The following is a 17,022-nucleotide window of genomic DNA, read 5'->3' on the forward strand; positions in this document are numbered from 1 at the left end:
TGCTAATGCGACAATGTCCATCACTTGGGGAGATTTCCACTCCCTGGGAGAGCCAGGCCCTGCCAGCTTCACCGCCCTGCCCTGGAGCCTGGTCCATCTTTCTTCACCCTGCGTGCACTTCAAAAAAACTAACCAGAAAAGGAGAAAAACGAAACAGGAAGACTTTCAGCTAGAGCAGAAATAGAAACATATCACTGAGAAATCACCATGGAAACGGGGAGGTAACAAACCCTGAGAAACCAGGGATGAAGCAGCCCAAAACTCCAGGAACCCAGAGACACATATTTAAGTTATTTGTAATAAAGGGGGTGGTAAGATGTAGTCAAGGGAGAAAAAAAGAGTAATTTAAAAACTCAGCAAGGAAGAAAAGGGGGAAAGAGCTCCTAAGTACCAAGCTCCTACTATGTGTCTGGTACTTCACCTCTACTCTCTCATTTAATCCTCGCAACAACCCCAGAATGGTGGCTCTTATCCATCCCATTTTACAGATGAAGAAAGTCATGTTACTCAGCTCGCGAGTGAGAGACCTAGACTTCAAACCCAGCGCTGTCTCCAAAAGCCAAGCTTTCCGCTTCTCTACTCTGGACAAAGACAGAAGAAGTTGTCTACATACCAGCACAATCGCCCAGCTACATGCCCACTCAATCCTGCATTGTGACTTTGACTTGTTTTAAAATTTCAGCTGAATTTGTGGTGAAACAATAAGCCAAATGTCAGAGTCTAGCCATTTCCAGAATTCCTCTCTTTAGGTCTGTCTGGTTCTCTGTGAGAGCCGGGTTCATGTCTTCCACGTCTTGATAGCTTCTCGTTACAGAGAACTCCTTAGTCTGACATGCAAATGACAGCCCATTTGAGGGCTATAGAGACAGAATCAGACAAGGCAATCCTGCAGAAAAACACACACACGCTCCATCACACAGGTTGAAACTGACAAGTGAGAAATCCTCAGAGATGGCTAAAAGAGAGCAAGTTCAGAGTGAGGGTCCTAATTCCAAATTAAGAAGGATGCTTCTGCCTCCTCCGTCACCTTAAGAAATGACTCTGTGCCCTGTCAGTGCCCTCTTCCTCAAAACCCTTCTGACATTCTGACTCAATTTATTCTCTTCTCCGTCTGCCCTGGGAAAGCGGATAACCTAATCACGTTATGAATATACATAAAGGAAGAGTATGTAAGTGCATAACGAGGGGCTGGGTGCTTAGGTGACATCTGATTTTTTTCTTTTTTCTTTTTAACTTTCAAAAGGCTTTGAAATTACATAATCACATTCTATAACTGTATCAGTTACAGGTATAGGCTTTAGAGTAGGGTAGAAAATATTCAAACCCCAACTCTGCCACTTAGTAGATATGTGACCTTCAGTGACTTACACAGCTTTCTGAGTCTTAGTTTTCTCCCCTGTAAAATGGGTATGATAATAACAGGTTCTATAGGGTTGTGATAGTATTCTATGAAAATACAATTATAATATACTTATCCCAGTGGTTTCCACGTAGAATAAGAGCTCAAAAATTGTGAGCTATTAATATTTTATTTTGAAAACAAGCCTCTGAGACAAACAGGGGAAGTGTTATTATCCATCTGGTCCCAAGGCAGGAGCAGAGACCCAAGTTAGTTGAGGTCACAAAGACAATAAGGAAAACCAGACAGAAACAGGACTTCCAAATGCTATAACTTCTGGGTACTTCCTCCTTCCACCATGAGTCGCTACCTCTCCATGTTAGAGGAGCTTTATGCAGGATTGCATCACTGCCGTGTCATCCATTCATAGCATCTGTCAGGATCCGACAGATGCTGTTCATCCGGATCAAGTCTGTCCACTCTTAGCTTTGCTACCTGCTTCCACTTGTCTCCCTTTGTGACTCAGAGGCCCTCTATTTTTACTAAAGGCTGAATAATGCCCACTGATGCCTGGTACACAACAGCATCCCAGTGGGAGCATGTGTAATTACACATCTCCAGGGTGACGGAGGCAGTTATGTAACTGAATAATTGGGAAATTTCATCTTGCACATATGTGGAAGCGATATGCCAAACAATTCCTCCTTCTCTGAGACAGGTGAACATTCTGAATGGTGGACAGGGAGGGCGGGGTCAGGTGCCTCCCCCCTCGGGCATGATTCACTTGCATCCTTGAAGATTCGGCTCCATTTATAGCAGTGGAAGCCACACCTGCGCACGGGGACAGAGATCAATGAGGTCATGTTGCCTCTCGCTTATTTCCGAGTCTGATAAAGACAGGCAATAGGATTGTGTGGCTCAGAAGACCCAAGCCTTGGAACCAAATAGTCTTGAATTTGAGTCCCAGCAATGTCATTGAGAGAATGAGTGAACTTGAGACACTCAAACTCCCAGAGCTGCCTTTCCTCTACCTGTAAACTGGAAACCTGTTATCTGTCAAGTTGCAGACCAGCTGAGTAAGAATGGCTGACTATAGTGTAGGAATTGAGTCACAGCTCAGAGTCAAAATGCCCTGAGTTCAAAGCCAGCCCCTACTTGTGAGGCCTTGGGCACTTGACTTCGCCTTACTCTGCCTCCATTTCCTCACCTGTGAAATGGGCATAATAAAGTACCTCCCTTGTTGAGTTGCTGTGTGATTAAATGCTCTTCCATACATATGAAGTGCCTAGAACAGTACCTGGGCCAAGGCAAGAGTTCAGCCAGGGTTAGCCATCATTATGAGCTACAGCCTGGCACAAAACATATGAACAATATGGGTTAGTTCCCTTGGCACTCTTCTCAGATAGCCAATTCTCTAATGGTTTGGTAAAAATCAGGAAAGAGAGTGCACTTCCAAATCAATTGACATTTCTTGAGCAAATGCTGAAGATTTTTCACTGTTAAAAACTCAGTGCCCATGCCTTCTATATGCTTTGCTTTCTCCATGTCTGCTCCAGCCACACTGTTGACATGATCTCTTTCCTTTTTGTGCTCTTCTGTCACCACTTGGCTGTGAGTACATCAAAGGAAGAGACTGAGTTTCATGCACCCTTGTATATCCAGCACCACGCACATAGTAAGTACGCTAGATCTTTAGTAAACTGAAGAGGACTACTTGCCTTCCGTGGAGATTAAATAATATGTGATGGATGCCTGCCTTCGTGAGACTGGCTTTGTCGAGAGACAAGGGTGTACGTGGATTAGAGCGTCTCTTCATGGACTTGGCTTCGACGCAGCAACCTGCAGTCACCTGGCCCAGATGTGAAGCGTGCTCCTGCCTTGGGGCTGGAAAATCCTTGCTTAAATCAACTCCATATTCCAGATTTCCCTCCCCATGTTTCTCACTTGAATTCAATTAGATGAGAGTATTTCAACAGAAAAGAAATAAAAAGTTCCCTCTTGCTTCAACTAAGCACGCCTTTGTAAGGGGGAGGACAAAACATTTAATTTGGAAATAGTTGTGGATAAGAAGAGACTGTCCTGCAACTGGACGAATAAAAACTTGATACTCTTGAATCCAGAAGGAAAAAAGTTAAGCACAACTTTGATCTGACTTTATCCATAGATGCCTTAAATTACAGTCATACCTTGTAAATCTGTGTTTTAGGCATTTCGGAATTCTTTTACATGCATCATGTGATTTGGTCCATATAATAGATCCACATAATAATCCATGTCTCTTGAATTAGACATGATGGGGCGATTATCTTTATTTTTTAGAAGAACCAAAATACAAGAAGTCGAATGACTTTTCCAAGGTCACACAGCAACTTGGTAAAACAGTCAGGACTAGTATTCTTTTGTATGACCTGCTGCCTCCCTTATTTTTTTTTTTTCTTACGGAAAATTTCAAACATATACAAATGTATACAAAATAGTATAATGATCTTACAGCTTCCACAATCATCAACTCATATTGTGTCTTTTTTCATCTATGGCCCTATTCATTTTGCTAATTGCTCCTTCCTCATTATTTTGAAGCAAATTCCAGATGTCCTATCATTTCATCTGTAAATACTTCAATGTGTATCTAAAAGATAGAGAATTTTAACCTAATCACAATACTATTAACACGCCTTAAAAAAGAAAATGGTAATTCTTTAACATTGTCAACCCTCCACGCAGTGTTTCAATTCTTAGCTAGTTTATAACTATAATTTTCAAGTTTGTTTCAAATAAGATCCAAATAAAGTCCACATATTGCCACTGGTTGATGTGTCCCTTAGTGTTTTTTAATCTATAGGACCACCCTCCATCTTGTTTTTTTCTTGCAATATTTTGTGAGAATTCTCGGACTTCGACAATGTTTCTCAGTCTAGAGTTTGTCAATTGCATCTTCTAGGGGTATTTAACATGTCCCTCTGTGCTGTGTTTTTCCTGCCTTGATAGTTATGTCTAGAAACTTCATAAGATTCAGGTTCAGTTTTTTCCTGCAAAAATATGCTATTAAGAGTCCCATAACTTCTGCTTGTCTCTCTTTTTTTTTTCGATGTTAGCAGCTATTGATAATAATAACCTATATTCATTCATTTTATAGGAAGTCATTCCCACTCCTATCAATAGTCCATAATTTATTAGCTAGAATCTGTTTTTAAAGAGAATTTTCTCCTTGCCAACTGTTTGTTACCTCCAACTACAGCTCATAAAGCAAAGGCAGGATAAGTGCCTGATTCTTTCCCTATAAATTTGTTCCCTATAAGTTTCCCAGTAAGTTTGTTCCCAAGCATCACCCAGAGGTGACCAATGAGGTCTTGTTTTTTTTGGTTATTTTTGAGGAAGATTAGCCCTGAGCTAACAGCTGCTGACAATCCTCCTCTTTTTGCTCAGGAAGACTGGCCCTGACCTAACACCAGTGCCCATCTTCCTCTACTTTATATGTGGGACGCCTGCCACAGCATGGCTTGCCAAGTGGTGCCATGTCCACACCCAGGATCTGAATCGGCAAACCCCGGGCCACTGAAGCAGAACATTCGAACTTAACCGCTGCGCCACCGCGCTGGCGCTGAGGTCTTGTTTTTTATGTCATTATGAACTTATGCATTCTAACATATTTCCTGTGTTTCAACCCTTTGCAATTATTACTCTTATTAAAGCTCAACTTATTACATCTTTGACAAGTGGGAGCCTACTCACATTGGCCTCTGGGTCCTTTTGACACAACCCGAGTAGTCTCCAAGCTTGTACATTTTCTGCCCTAAACTTCAGCCATTTCTGCAAAGAGTGTGAGGTCGTTTTTGTAGGAATTGATGTTTTGAAGCCACAATCTGGACCCTGGGAGTGCTCATTGCTACTAAATTTTCATTGTTTCTAGGCCTCGATTTCAGTAGGCAAAGCTATGAGTTCAAAGTGATACTTCCATTTCATAGTAGAGACCATAGGCTGTTGACTTAACCTCATCAATCTTCTATCTGCGTCTCCTTTTTCCTTTCCATAAATTCCAGTTCTCAGTGACACCAACACAATTACTCATTTGCTTTATCTTACAATTCACGTCCGATAGTCTAAGAAGAATAATACAAACACTACCACCTACAATATGATTGTTGTAAACAGTTTTAAGATTCTTTCTGAGGTCTTTTTATCTTCAAAGTATTTCCCTCTACAGATGAGTCATCAGATTGTTGTGTTAAAGACATTTGGAATAGTTTCTCTCCGTGTGATTGCACATGTAGGTTCATTTGTTTATTTGTTTTTGAAGAGTTTTTAAAAAAACTATTTAGTTTTATAATTAAGTAAAATGTTTCCATGATTCTAAAGTCAAGTTTATAAAACAAGATATAATTTTTTTTTTGTCTAAATTCTATTCTTATTCCTCCACCCTACTCCCTCCCTTCCTCATCTGATCAGTAATTATTTTTTACGGCTTATTCTTCAATTTTTAAAATAAATATAAATACTTATATATATATGGAGAGAGAGAAGTGGCTATCTCCTTTTCTTAGATCAGTGGTGGTGTACCACACACTTTTCTTGACCCTGGAGACCAGTCCATCAGAATATAGAGAAATAGGCTTCATTTCTTTTTATAGCTGTATACAATAGTTTATTCAACCAACAAAGTGAACACTTTGGTTATTTCTAGCTTTTGTTATTACAAATTCTGCTGAATGAATAACTTTATGCCTCTGTCTTTTTTACTTTTGCCATCCACTGAGACTGTCACACAAGACAAAGAAAAGAAACTAGCTGAATTTTTTAAGCCCTTGAATTCAGGGCATCTAACCATGTATTTAACAGTGCAGCATATTGTCCATTTCAGTAGTTAAAGACTTTGAATTAATGGCATTCCCAAAGCTATGGTAAATATGGTTTCTGAGATTCTTTAGAAAGGAAGCTGTCCATTTTTCAATGCAAAGGAAACTAGGACAAGAGGGGACTAATGTGGCCTGAGTACCTCCTGTGAGCTACATGCTTATCTATAACTTTCTGAATAATTCCTATTCCAGTCTTGCATGGTCATTGGTGTTCATCCCAATTTTAGAGATGAGGGAACTGAGATGCAGTCACTATCCAAGATACAGTGTTTGAATGTGGGGCCAGGACTCTAAGTCACATTCGCCTCACAACTAGATCCATGATCCTTCCATCATTTGCTCATTCATTCCTTCCTTATTGTGTAGTGATTAAGAGCTCAGACACTAGAGTTGGACTCTGGAGTGAAGCTCAAATCCTGGCCTCCTCACTAACTAATGTGTGACTTTGGTCAAGTTATTTAACCATGTTTGCTTTAATTTTCTTATCTGCAAAATAAGGATTGATAATAATACCTTCCTACTAGGGTTGTTGTGTGAATGAAAGGTGTGAATAGATGTGTATTGGTTAGAATCATACCTGGTGCATGATAAGCACCATCTAGAGTTAGCTGGCCTCATTGTTGTAACTTACTTGTTGAATCAACGAATATTGATTGAACATCTGCCTGTGCCAGGCATGGTGCTACATGGTAAGGATGTAATGTTGAGCAGCTGAAAGGACACCTGACCTCACGGCACCCACAATCTAGTAGAAGACACAGGCATTATCAGATATTCACACAAACAATTACAAAATCACGAGGGCCATAACGCTGGGAAGGCTAGGAAACCCTGTGAAATCTAATCATCCTCTCATCTCTTGGTGTCAGGCAAAACGCCTCCCAAAATGCCCAGCTGAGGCTCTGTTTCTTTTGTGAAGGGTCCTGAGGAGCCTTCCCTGCGTCCCACACGTGTGTGCCTGAAGCCCAACCCTGAGGGTTTACCTGTGTCTTCTCTTCCTCTCACGTGAACTGCAGCTGGAGTACACAGCCCGCCTGGACTTCCTTTGGCGAGTACAGGCCAAAGAGGAGATCAATGAGATGAAGGAGCTGAGGGAACACAATGAGAACATGCTCCGGAACATCTTACCCAGTCACGTGGCCCGCCATTTCCTGGAGAAAGACCGAGACAATGAGGTGAGCCCAGGCTTGTCTGGCTGGCGAGAAGGGGTGGCACTGGGTGGGGTACAGTTGGGCACATTGATCCCAAGCTCTGGGAGAATTCCACTTCCTCCTGTGAGCACAGGAGCATGGAGACCATGCTGACCACAGGGTACAGGTCGCCCAAACCACCTAGCACTGTGGAATCTACACATGGCCTCCGTGGCCTCAGGGACCTCATCTATAAGATGGACATCATAAGATCTGCACTGGAGGACTGAATTGGAATTTGAAAGTTTTATATTTGTGTGTGTGCACATATTTAAAAAAATTATATATGTATATATATTCTTCATTCATTCTTCATTCTCCATATATTATGCATATATGTGTATGTATGTACACATATGTGTATGTATATACACACACACATTTCCACTTCTGGGTATATACCCAAAAGAATTTAAAGTAGAGTCTTGAAGAGATATTAGTACACCCCTGTTCACAGCAGCATGAATTATAATAGTCAAAAGATGGAAGCAAGCCAAGTGTCCATCGACAGACAAATGGATAAACAAAATGTGATATATACATGTAATGGGATATTATTCAGCATTAAAATGAAAGGAAATTCTGACACATGCTACAACATGGATGAATCATGAATGAATACTTTATGCTAAGTGAAATAAGCCAATCACAAAGAGATAGATACAATATGGTTCCACCCTTGTGTTGTACCTAGAGTATCAGATCCGTAGAGACAGAAAGTAAAACAGTGGTTGCCAGGGGATGGGGGAAGGGGAAAAATGGAGTCAGTGCTTAATGGGTACAGTTTCAGTTTTGCCAGACGAAGAGTTCTGGAGATGGGTGATTGTGATGGTTGCACAACAATGTGAATGCAATTAGTGTCACTGAACTATACACTTGAAAATGGCTAAGATGGTAAATGATATTTTATGTGTATTTACCACAATTTAAAATAACAATAAGAATATAATGAAAATATCTATGTATATGTGCATAGGTACCTGTGTATGTATAGATATATATGCGCTAACGCATAGCTTCTCAACACATTGCCTAGCATGTAGTTGGTGCTCAAAAATGCCCTTTTACTTAAAACTGTTTTTCTTGTTATATTATCCCTGAAGGGTCACTCCGTGAAGTTAGTCCAGCTGCCAGTTTTCTTTCTTCATTCTCTGATCTTTGCTTAGCAGTGAGCACCTCAAAGAGACCCAGTGACCGGGCCCCTCTTACATCTCAGGCACTGTCCTGCACACAGCAGTGAATGAGAAGACAGTCATGTGCCTAGAAAACTTTACCTTCAGATGTGGGTGGGGATGGAGGGGCTCTGATCGAGGGAGGGGAACGGGAAAGGAAGCTAACATCTTTGGCCTGGCTGTTCCATGGCTGTGAATTTATTGTGTCAGCTAATCCTGCTAACGTATAGCATTTTTCCTCATTTTACAAATCAATTCACTGAGACTCAGACAGGTTCAATAATTTGTCCAAAGTCACAAAGTTATTAGTTGGAGGCTCAGATCGATTACACAAGGGAACCCCGTAGGGGGAGCCCTGAGTGCGGAGAAGCCTGAATGAAGGGCATGCGAGGAGGAGGGCAGAGTCTGAGGCGGTACCACTCAGCCACTGGGGCTGCCTGGTTATTGGACTGAATGCATTGTTAGAATAGATGGTTCCGGTGCTCCTCAGTACTGCACAGTATTTGTTAGCCCCTGTGGTATCTGGGAACAGGCGTGGACAACTGATGGGCCGCTGGAAGTACCTGGTGGGTCCATAAACACAACGTGCCCATTAAGAAGTGAGCCACAGATGGAAGCATATTGGAAATCGACCCAATCATGCTCTGAGAGCCTCCACTCAGTATTGACGAAGTCAGTGGGAACCCTTGGAAACTATCAGCTCATCACATCTCTTGTCCCCAAAGTTGATTTTCATGGCAGGGGAACTGCCATCTTCAAGAAGGAGAAGGCACTTCCATTTCAGCAAATGCCCCCTCTGGTCCAGGCGCTTTACATGTATTCACTGATTTAATTCGCACAGCAATCCATAAAGGCTGATATTTTATCCCATTTCACAGATGAGATGGAGAATCTAGGAGGAAATAGATCAACTCCTCCATAGGATAGGACGTAAAAAGATCAGAGAAGGCTTCCTGGAGGAGTCCTCAATTGCACCAGGTCTGATGAATGAGGAGGTAACTATTTATTCAGCCACCTTCAGTAAAATATTATCGAGCACCTACCATGTGCCAGGTACTTGGCAGACAAGGTGAGGAGAAGCATTCCAAGCAGAGGGAACAGCTGTGCTGAAGTGCAGAGGCCAGAGGACAGTTGGTGCAAGCTGGCAGCACCGTGTGTCCAGGGCGCAGCGAAGAAGCTGGGGGTGATGGGGACCTGGCTGCAAAAGCAGGCATGGGCCAGGTCAGGAAGACATCACTGTGTCCCAGCAAACGCCGATGTGGTGACGTGGAGTCAGCCCTGAGGGGATGCCGAGTGGTGTACGGCTGGCTGGAAGGGTGGTGTCTGGCCAAGCACATGCCTTAGCTTTTGGCCGTGAAAGGGCAGCTTTGTCTGAGCAAAGCAAGCTAAACGTCTCAGGGATCTGAGTCACAACAAACATCCAACAATACTTATTGTGTTGTTGCAGACTGTGCAGTAGGCATCACACTAGCACCGTATGAGGTCCTGGGACACTCATGTGAACTAAACAGATGAGGACTTGCCATCACTCAGTTTACATTCTAATGGGAGCAGACAAATGACTATCATACAGAAACATGTGAGGACACTTTATGTGATCAGTGCTCCAGTGCGCGTGCACAGATCACCTTCTAGTCAGTGACTGCTGACTGGCAGGTGTGGGCAGGGGAACAGCTCAGAGACGGCCACATCTGAGCTGTGACTGAACTATCAGAAAGACCGAGTCATGCCAAGAGAGCGGGCAGGAGGTGGGAGTGTTCAGGAAAGAGAGGAGCAGCGTAAGCAGAGGCCCCAGGGAGAAGGAGCTCGCGGTGCCCACAGAATAGGAAGAAAACCAGCATATAGGACTGTGTTAATTCTCCAAGGCTCCTGTAACCAAGTACTATGAATTAGGTTGTTTAAAGCATCAGAATGTATTCTTTCCCAGTTCTGGAGGCCACAAGTCTGAAGTCAAGGTGTAGACACAGCCGTGCTCCCTCCAGAGGCCCCAGAGGAGAAGCCCTTCTTGCCTCTTCCAGCTTCTAGTGGCCCCAGGCACTCCTTGGCTTGCGGCCACATCACTCTGGCCTCTGCCTCCATCTTCATGTGGCCTTCTCTCTCCTTATAAGGACATGTGTCCTCTTCTCTTCTTAGATTTAGCGCCCATTCTAATCTGCTGTGACCTCATCTTAATTACATCTGCAAAGACCCTATTTCCAAATAAGGGCACATTCTGAGGTTCCAGGCAAATGTGAATTTTAGGGGACACTATTCAATCCACTCCAAGGATAACGGGTAGAGTGGTGAGCGACGTGGAGGAAAACCCTGGCCAGGGCCTGGCAGTCGGGTCATATGGGCTATGGTAAGGTTTGGGTCACCCTTTTAAGTGCAATAAGAGTCTTTGGAAAGTTTTAACCATAACCTAATCTGATTGGCTGCTGGTAGAGAGTGGAGAGAAGAGTCACAAGACCAGAAGCTGCTTAGGAGACCGGAAAATAGCCCAGGTAAGGCCCTGGTGAGGAGGCCTAGGATGGTGCCAGTGGAGATGGAGAGCAGTGGATGAATTCCATGGACCTTTTGGAAGTGGAGTCAATAGGACTTGATAATGGAGTGGATGTGGGAGGTGAGAAATGAAAACAATCAAACCCTTTGACTCACCCTCTAATCACCTAGAAAGAGGGAACTCAGGAAGGAACTGGAGGGTGCCTTTAAATGCCTGAGGGACCGTCACGTGGGAAGGACTGGCCTTACTCTGTGAGACTCCAGAGGGCACACCTAGGGCCATGGACAGTCCACAGGGGACAAACGTGGGCTCTGTATTAGGAGGAGCCTTGTGAGGGTGGAGCCATCAGACTGCCTTCTCCCCACAATACTGTAAACAACGCAAAGGCAGGGACCACACCAACCTTGGTCACCACTGATCCTCGGGGCCTGGTGTGCCTGCCCTGTGGCCATGTTCCTTAAAGGTTTCTGGAAGAATTGGAATGGTGAGGCCCCTCGCTGAAGCATTCATTAAGGAGAGGGGAGCCCTTGACAAGGATGCTACAGAGGCAACATAAGTTGTCTGGGATGCTGCACTAAGACAACCCTTCCGGCACTGATTTTCAAACTGAGCTGAACAGGAGATGAAAATCCCTTGGAACAAAGGTCACAAACTGGCTGACTCTGAGACAAATCTGACCAGGGAGCCAGTGGACTGGGATCATGGTTGGTTGGTTGGTTGGTTGGTTGGTTGGTTGGTTTGCTTATTTGTTTTAATTTGTGGATTTGATGCCTTTAGGCATAGAATGGGATCTCCAATGTATCCATTATATCTTGTCACTATGTTACCTTTTGGTCCCCTAAAGACATTTGGGTTTGTGACCCTTGCCTTAGGATAGAACTGAGAGAGACCTATGGGGTCCATTTCCCATCCAGACCACTATAGAAAGGCCAATGGAAGAAAAGCCAAGAGGATGAGTAATCTGTGCTTGGATAATCAGCTTTTGATGTTCTCAGGCCCTTGAGGCTCTCTTGGATGGAGATCAAGGCACCAACCCACCCTCCTCAACAGATGGGCTTCTCTGGAATGGGGCTGAGACTTGGTTTCCTCAAGGCTCCCTAAGATCGGGTTCTTTGTTGCAAGAGCTTCTTGATGAAGCAAGGAAAGCAGAGAGAGTATCTACATGCATCAACCATGACCACCAGAAGGAAAGGCTGGAACACTGGAGCCCTCAGAGGGAAAACCCCGAGAGAAATGAAAGGAAAGCTGCTTTTTGATCAGGATACTGAGACAACGAGGTATTTGGGACCAGTGAGAACAAGAACATACTGACTTCATTCTGAAAGGAAGGAGACCGACCAGAGATGCCAAGACTCCAGGCAATCAACTGTGATCCAAGCCCAACTCCCACTGAGCAAAATAAACAGCAGGTTCAGACTTAATCAGATGTAGAAGACATTTTCAATAAAATGTCTTGTCATGCTTATTTGGGGTTTTATAAATATTTAAACAGTTCACACTCGACTAGGCTTAAACACAGAAAGTCTTTACATTGCCTAGAGAATTTTCACATTATGATGAAACACCATTTACTGAACACCTACTGTGTGCCAGCTACTGGGGTAGGCAATTGATGGAAATGATCTTTTCCTTCTATTCACAGTCTTCAGGGGAGAGTTCTGTCAACCCCACATTATTGATGAAGAAACCGGGGCTCAGAGAGGTCCACAACAGGCCTCGCTCTATTTAAGCAAAGCTGCCACTCAAATCTGGTCCCTCAGATTTCTTCCCTCTGTGCTACACAACCCTTATCATGCTGCCCCTGGAATTTTGGCAAGACCAGGTTGTGTGTGTGTGTGTATGTGTGTGTGTGTGTGTGTGTGTGTGTGATGTCTGTGTGGCAGGGCTTACACTGTGTAGGTATTTGGAAGAACTGGGATATGGATGTAAATATGGATGTATGTGTGGAAAAATTTGGTGTGTGTGTGTAGGAAAGAGATAGAGAAAAACAGTAGCATCATATGTGACAGGGTGGCAGAGGCAGGACTGCTGTGGTTGCAAGAACCCCCACTTTCATGCCGTCACTGTGAGGTATTTTTAGCTTCTCTTGCTACAAATCTGAACTGTGATAACAAACCTCTGAAAATCTGATCTGTGAGTCTGGGCCCCAGCTTTCACGGGACCACAACCATGCTCATGAATGACAGCAATAGGAAGTAATAATGATTATCCCCATTTCATAGATGAAGAAACTGAGGCTCAGAGAAGTAAAGGAATTTTCCCAAGGTCACAAATCCAGTGAGTAGTGAGCTCCCACTGAACCCCAGGTACAGGCGTACCTCGTTTTATTGCACTTCTCTTTATGGTGCTTCTCAGATACTGCATTTTTTACAGGACCCTCCACCAGCAAAGATTGTGACTCTCTGAAGTCTCAGATGATGGTTAGAATTTTTAACAATAAGGTATTTTTAATTAAGGTATGTACATTGATTTTTTAGACATGATGCTGTTGCACCCTTAATAGACTACAGTATAATGTAAACAGAACTTCTATATGCTCTGGGACTCAAAAATTCATGTGACTTGCTTTATTGTCACATTTGCTTTATTGTAGTAACCTGGAACCAAACCCGCAATGTCTCCAAGGTATGCCTGTATTGATAAACTCAAACCCAAATTTTGTGTTTTCTCCTCCACCTTGCCATGAGGGCGTGAGTGGGAGAGACGAGGGAGCAGTGACAAGCGATGACCCAAACCATCCAAACACAGGGCAGTGGACAGAGCCTTGTCCCCTGGAACATCCTGTCTAGGTCTTTTCCAGCTGTGTCATCCACACGAAAGTTCTAGCAGCTTCTGCTATTCCACTGGACTTTTGGCTTAGCGATGGGGCCCACCACCCTGGGCAGCGACTTTCTTGCAGATAAGGCCAGCTGGGCTGCGTCACCAGGGTCAGCAGTCTGTTGCTGAGTCCAGGAAACCTGCTCACTCATCCTGGCTTTATGAAACCTGCTGAAAGGACACGAAGGAGGGCAGCTGTCTCAGGTGTTGGACAGTCAGCACAGCACAGATTGCATCTCTGCCACTAACTAGCTGTGTGACCCAGGGCAGCTTACCCAACCTCTCTGAGTCCATCTCCTCATCCAATTAATGAGGAAATAATTCTGCCCTTACTGAGTTGATGTGAGAACCAAATTGGGTAAGAAAACGTGAAGCACCTGATGGAGCCTGGTGCATGGCAGGTTCAGTACCCAAAGGCCACATGGTGTGCACGAAAGTTCAATGCCCAGTTTCCAATGTTCAGTTTCTCCTGGCCAGTCTCTGCCTCAGATAGCATCTGGCAGGGAGGAAGGGTGAGTCTCTGCCCATCGCATTCGCCCCTTCACCCTCCAAGGGGGTGCAACAGAGTCGACATCTAAACTCAAGTCACAGCTCCTTGTTTATGCACCGTGGGCGCCCCCAACATCACATCCACCATCTGTTCAGATGGACGTACCAGAACCAGTTTGCAGTTCCAAAGACATTTATTCCTAGGCCTCACCCTGTTTATCATTGTTGTTATTGTTGTGGTTATGGTTAGTGCGATTATTGTTATTCTTAGCAGCAGCAGCACGGGCTCTAGCATCTGACTGCCTGGTATGAATCCCAGCTCCACCTCTTAGCAACTGCTGGTCTCGGAAAAATTACTTAACCTCCACATGCCTCAATTTCCCCATAGACAAAACCCATCTCATCTGTATCTACCTCGTGGGGCTCTTGTGAGCATTAAATGAGATGATGCGTGTGCAGTGTTCTATGTCATGCCGGCCACGTAGTACATGCCTGACAGATGTAGCTGACATTAGTAGCATTATCTTTATTATTTAAGCAATCAGAATATTCCAATTGTCAGCAAAGGCTGAGAACCTAAGAATAATGTGGGAGGAGGTGGGATTCATTAGAACTCTCAAGCAGACAAATGATTGATAAGAAACCCCTGGTGACCAGCCATTTTATATCACAGAGGCATTGATATCACCAGGCGTAAGCTGAAGTGGGAGGGATGACTGAGTATTTATAGAATAGGTTTCAGAGGTCTGTGGCAGGGTTTTCTCTTTCTTCTCTATTTTAAGTGGAAAATAGAAATATAGGTGTCACAGGCTGAATTGTGTCCCCCAATTCATACATTGAGGTGCTAATCTTCAGTACCTCTGAATGTGGCTGCATTTGGATGTAGGATCTTTAAAGAGGTGATTAAGTCCAAATGAGGGCTTAGGGTGGGCCCTAAGCCACTATGACTGGTGTCTTTATGGGAAGAAGAAGTTAGGACACAGACACACACAGAGGAAAAACTGTGTGAAGACACAGGGAGAAGATGACCAAGCCATGGAGAGCAGCCTCAGAAGACACCAACCCTGCAGACGCCTTGATCTTGGACTTGTAGCTTCCAGACTTGTGAGAAAATAGATTTCTGTTGTTTAAGTCGCCCAGTCTATGGCACTCAGTAATGGCAGCCTGAGCAGACTAACGCATTAGGTAATAGAGGACACGGAGATTTGCTTCCCCAAACCACAGCCATTTAGAGGAGGTGGTTCTGTTGGTTTGTTTGTGTAGGTCTTTGACCCATAAAGCAGAGTCAGGCTCCTCCTGTGGTATCACTCCTTTGTTCAAGGCCAAGGTGAACGTCCTGCCTTAGAAAGCCACGTGCCCTTGCTCGGGTCCCCGGCTGCAATCTGTCCCCCCACTGCCACCAACCCAACACAACCCAGCAAGTCACCAGCTGCCTGTGCTCTTTTGGACAAGGACTAGTGAAAGCATCCATTCAGATTCATCCACACTTAAAGCTCAAGACTGACTGATCATGAATCAGGGACGCCATCTTACTCAGACCAAGAGCGTGAAAGGCCAAGGAAGCACGTCCAGGTGTGCGGACTGGGGAAGACCCTGGGGGTCCTCAAACTCTGGCTCCTCTGCTATTAGCTGTGTGATCCCAAACAATGATTTAACTCCTGCCTGTCTCATTTTCCTTATCTGTAAAGTGGGGATAATAACGGTATCTGCGTCACAGGATTATCACAAGGATTAAATCAGTGAGTTCATACGAAACTGCTTTGTAAGCTTTAATGTTTCCTACGAAGGCCAAGAAGTCATTAACTCAACAGATAGTTTTGAGCATTCATCTTGCACTGGACCCTGTATAGGGCAGCATTATATTGCAGGCTTCCAGAAAATACTAATTGGATGATGATTGGAATGCACTAAGATGAATGGCATGGGGTCCCTGCCATCCCAGAGTCCACATGTAAAGGAAGAGATGGACACGAAGGCAATAATGCAGGCTGCCAGGGCCATAGTAGAGGGTTGCTCAGGGTGCTGCCACAGCACTGAGCTCAGGCTCCTGACCTCTGTGAGTCTAGGGGGGCTTATGGAAGACATGGTATCCAACAGGTTAGTGAAGGCAGAAGACAAGAGTTAGCCTAGTTGGGGAGGCTGCCTGCAGGGAAGAAAGGGTATGACCCATCAAGGGACAGACAGTAAGAACAAAAGCATTGAAGTATGAAACAGAAGACTGTGTGTGTCTTTGCTTGGCTTCTTCCAGAAGCAGACCTTGAGACAAGGATTCGAGTGCAAGTAATTTGCTTGGAGGTGGTCCCAGGAAACACGGGTAGGCAGGAGAGTAGGAAGAAGGCAGAGAAAGGAAGGTACCCAATAAATGATGCCTTATTAGGCTAGTTACCTCTCTGGGCCACTGGACCTTAATCCCACTGGGAATTCAGGGTAATGGTGTAGAAAGCTTACTTCAAAGTTATCTGGCCCAAGAGATGAAGGAGCTGGGGATTATACACCAATTCCCACCAGTCATTGGTTAAGAGCAGCCCTCAAGGGGGCATTAATTTCCCAGAGCTTTCAGCCTGCTGCTCACATGGGCAGAGTGCGCTCTAGTGGCCAGAGGAAAACTCCATGCAGCTGGATCTTGGGTGAGAGAATGCACGCTGGCAGGACACCTACAGACAGCATCCACTACAATGTG

The 17,022-nt window shown here is 44.4% G+C and overlaps 1 protein-coding gene across 1 annotated transcript in view; it reads left to right on the plus strand.

Annotated features, from left to right (window-relative positions):
• ADCY8 (adenylate cyclase 8) overlaps positions 1–17,022 on the plus strand; it is a 215,681-nt gene that overhangs the window by 185,448 nt on the left and 13,211 nt on the right. Inside the window, exon 13 of the mRNA XM_046642315.1 lies at positions 7,209–7,367. Coding sequence (XP_046498271.1) covers positions 7,209–7,367 — 159 coding nt within the window. The remainder of the gene's footprint in view (positions 1–7,208; positions 7,368–17,022) is intronic.

This window comes from Equus quagga, chromosome 16 (genome assembly GCF_021613505.1).
Source record: "Equus quagga isolate Etosha38 chromosome 16, UCLA_HA_Equagga_1.0, whole genome shotgun sequence".
NCBI lineage: Eukaryota > Metazoa > Chordata > Mammalia > Perissodactyla > Equidae > Equus > Equus quagga.